General features: G+C 58.6%; 1 protein-coding gene across 1 annotated transcript; it reads left to right on the top strand.

The window, feature by feature from the left end:
- The first annotated feature begins 644 nt into the window (after positions 1–644).
- LOC138353548 (uncharacterized) lies at positions 645–1,424 on the top strand. Its single transcript, XM_069306723.1, has one exon. The coding sequence runs from the start codon at positions 645–647 to the stop codon at positions 1,422–1,424; it is 780 nt and encodes a 259-aa protein (XP_069162824.1).
- The last annotated feature ends 829 nt before the right edge of the window (positions 1,425–2,253 follow it).

Raw genomic sequence — 2,253 nt, 5'->3', positions numbered from 1 at the left:
AGTGTCAGGAGGGCCCCCTACTGCCAGTGTCAGGAGGGCCCCCTACTGCCAGTGTCAGGAAGGCCCCCTACTGCCAGTGTCAGGAGGGCCCCCTACTGCCAGTGTCAGGAGGGCCCCCTACTGCCAGTGTCAGGAGGGCCCCTTACTGCCAGTGTCAGGAGGGCCCCCTACTGCCAGTGTCAGGAGGGCCCCTTACTGCCAGTGTCAGGAGGGCCCCCTACTGCCAGTGTCAGGAGGGCCCCCTACTGTCAGTGTCAGGAGGGCCCCCTACTGCCAGTGTCAGGAGCGCCCCCTATTGCCAGTGTCAGGAAGGCCCCCTTTTGCCAGTGTCAGGAGGGCCCCCTATGGCCAGTGTCAGGAGGGCCCCCTACGGCCAGTGTCAGGAGGGCATCTTAGGGGCCCGGCTGACATTTGACACCTGACTCCTGGCACCTCCACTTACATACCTGGCACCTCTAATGACACACCTGGCACCTCTACTGACATACCTGGCACCTCCAGTAACACACCTGGCACCTCCACTGACACACCTGGCACCTCTACCGACACACCTGGCACCTCCAGTAACACACCTGGCACCTCTACTGACACACCCGACACTACTGACACACCTGGCACGTCCACTGACACACCTGGCACCTCTAATGACACACCTGGCACCTCTACTGACAACTGGCACCTCCACTGACACACCTGGCACCTCTACTGACACACCTGGCACCTCCACTGACACACCTGGCACCTCCACTGACATACCTGGCACCTCCAGTAACACACCTGGAACCCCTACTGACACACCTGGCACCTCCCGTAACACACCTGGCACCTCTACTGACACACCTGTTACCTCCACTGACTCACCTGGCACCTCTACTGACACACCTGGCACCTCCACTGACACACATGGAACCCCAACTGACACACCTGGCACCTCCACTGACACACCTGGCACCTCCACTGACACACCTGGCACCTCCACTGACACACCTGGCACCTCTACCGACACACCTGGCATTTCCACTGACACACCTGGCACATCTATTGACACACCTGGCACCTCCATTGACACACCTGAAACCTCTACTGACACACCTGTCACCTCCACTGACACACCTGGCACCTCTACTGACACACCTGGCACCTCCACTGACACACCTGGCACCTCTATTGACACAACTGGCACCTCCATTGACACACCTGAAACCTCTACTGACACACCTGTCACCTCCACTGACACACCTGGCACCTCTATTGACACAACTGGCACCTCCATTGACACACCTGAAACCTCTACTGACACATCTGGCACCTCCACTGACACACCTGGCACCTCCAGTAACACTCCTGGCACCTCTACTGACACACCTGGCACCTCAAGTAACACACCTGGCACCCCTACTGGACACACCTGGCACCTCTACTGACACACCTGGCACCTCCAGTAACACACCTGGCACCCCTACTGGACACACCTTGCACCACTACTGACAAACCTGGCACCTCCAGTAACACGCCTGGCTCCCCTACTGGACACACCTGGCACCTCTACTGACACAGCTGGCACCTCTACCGACACACCTGTCACCCCTACTGACACACCTGGCACCTCCACTGACACTTGGCACCTCCAGTAACACACCTGGCACCTCCACTGACACACCTGGCACCTCTACTGACACACCTGGCACCTCTACTGACACACCTGGCACCTATACTGACAGATCTGGCACCTCCACTGACACACCTGGCACCTCCACTGACACACCTGGCACCTCCACTGACACACCTGGAACCTCTACTGACACACCTGGCACCTCCACTGACACACCTGGCACCTCTAATGACACACCTGGCACCTCTACTGACAGATCTGGCACCTCCACTGACACACCTGGCACCTCCACTGACACACCTGGCACCTCTACCGACACACCTGGCACCTCCACTGACACACCTGGCACCTCTAATGACACACCTGGCACCTCTACTGACACACCTGGCACCTCTACTGACACACCTGGCACCTCTACTGACACACCTGGCACCTCCACTGACACACCTGGCACCTCCACTGACACACCTGGCACCTCCACTGACACACCTGGCACCTCTACTGACATACCTGGCACCTCTACTGACACACCTGGCAAATCCACTGACATACCTGGCACCTCTAATGACACACATGGCACCTCTAATGACACACCTGGCACCTCCACTGACACACCTGGCACCTCCAGTGACACACCTCGC

Source organism: Procambarus clarkii, chromosome 58, assembly GCF_040958095.1.
Source record: "Procambarus clarkii isolate CNS0578487 chromosome 58, FALCON_Pclarkii_2.0, whole genome shotgun sequence".
NCBI classification, from domain to species: Eukaryota; Metazoa; Arthropoda; class Malacostraca; order Decapoda; family Cambaridae; genus Procambarus; species Procambarus clarkii.
The sequence above is the reverse complement of the archived record's forward strand: the minus strand, read 5'-3'. Positions and strand labels throughout refer to the sequence as shown.

What these genes read in the sequence shown, in the direction of transcription:
- LOC138353548 (XM_069306723.1), top strand. Translation starts at nt 645, where the DNA reads ATGACACACCTGGCACCTCTACTGACAACTGGCACCTCCACTGACACA.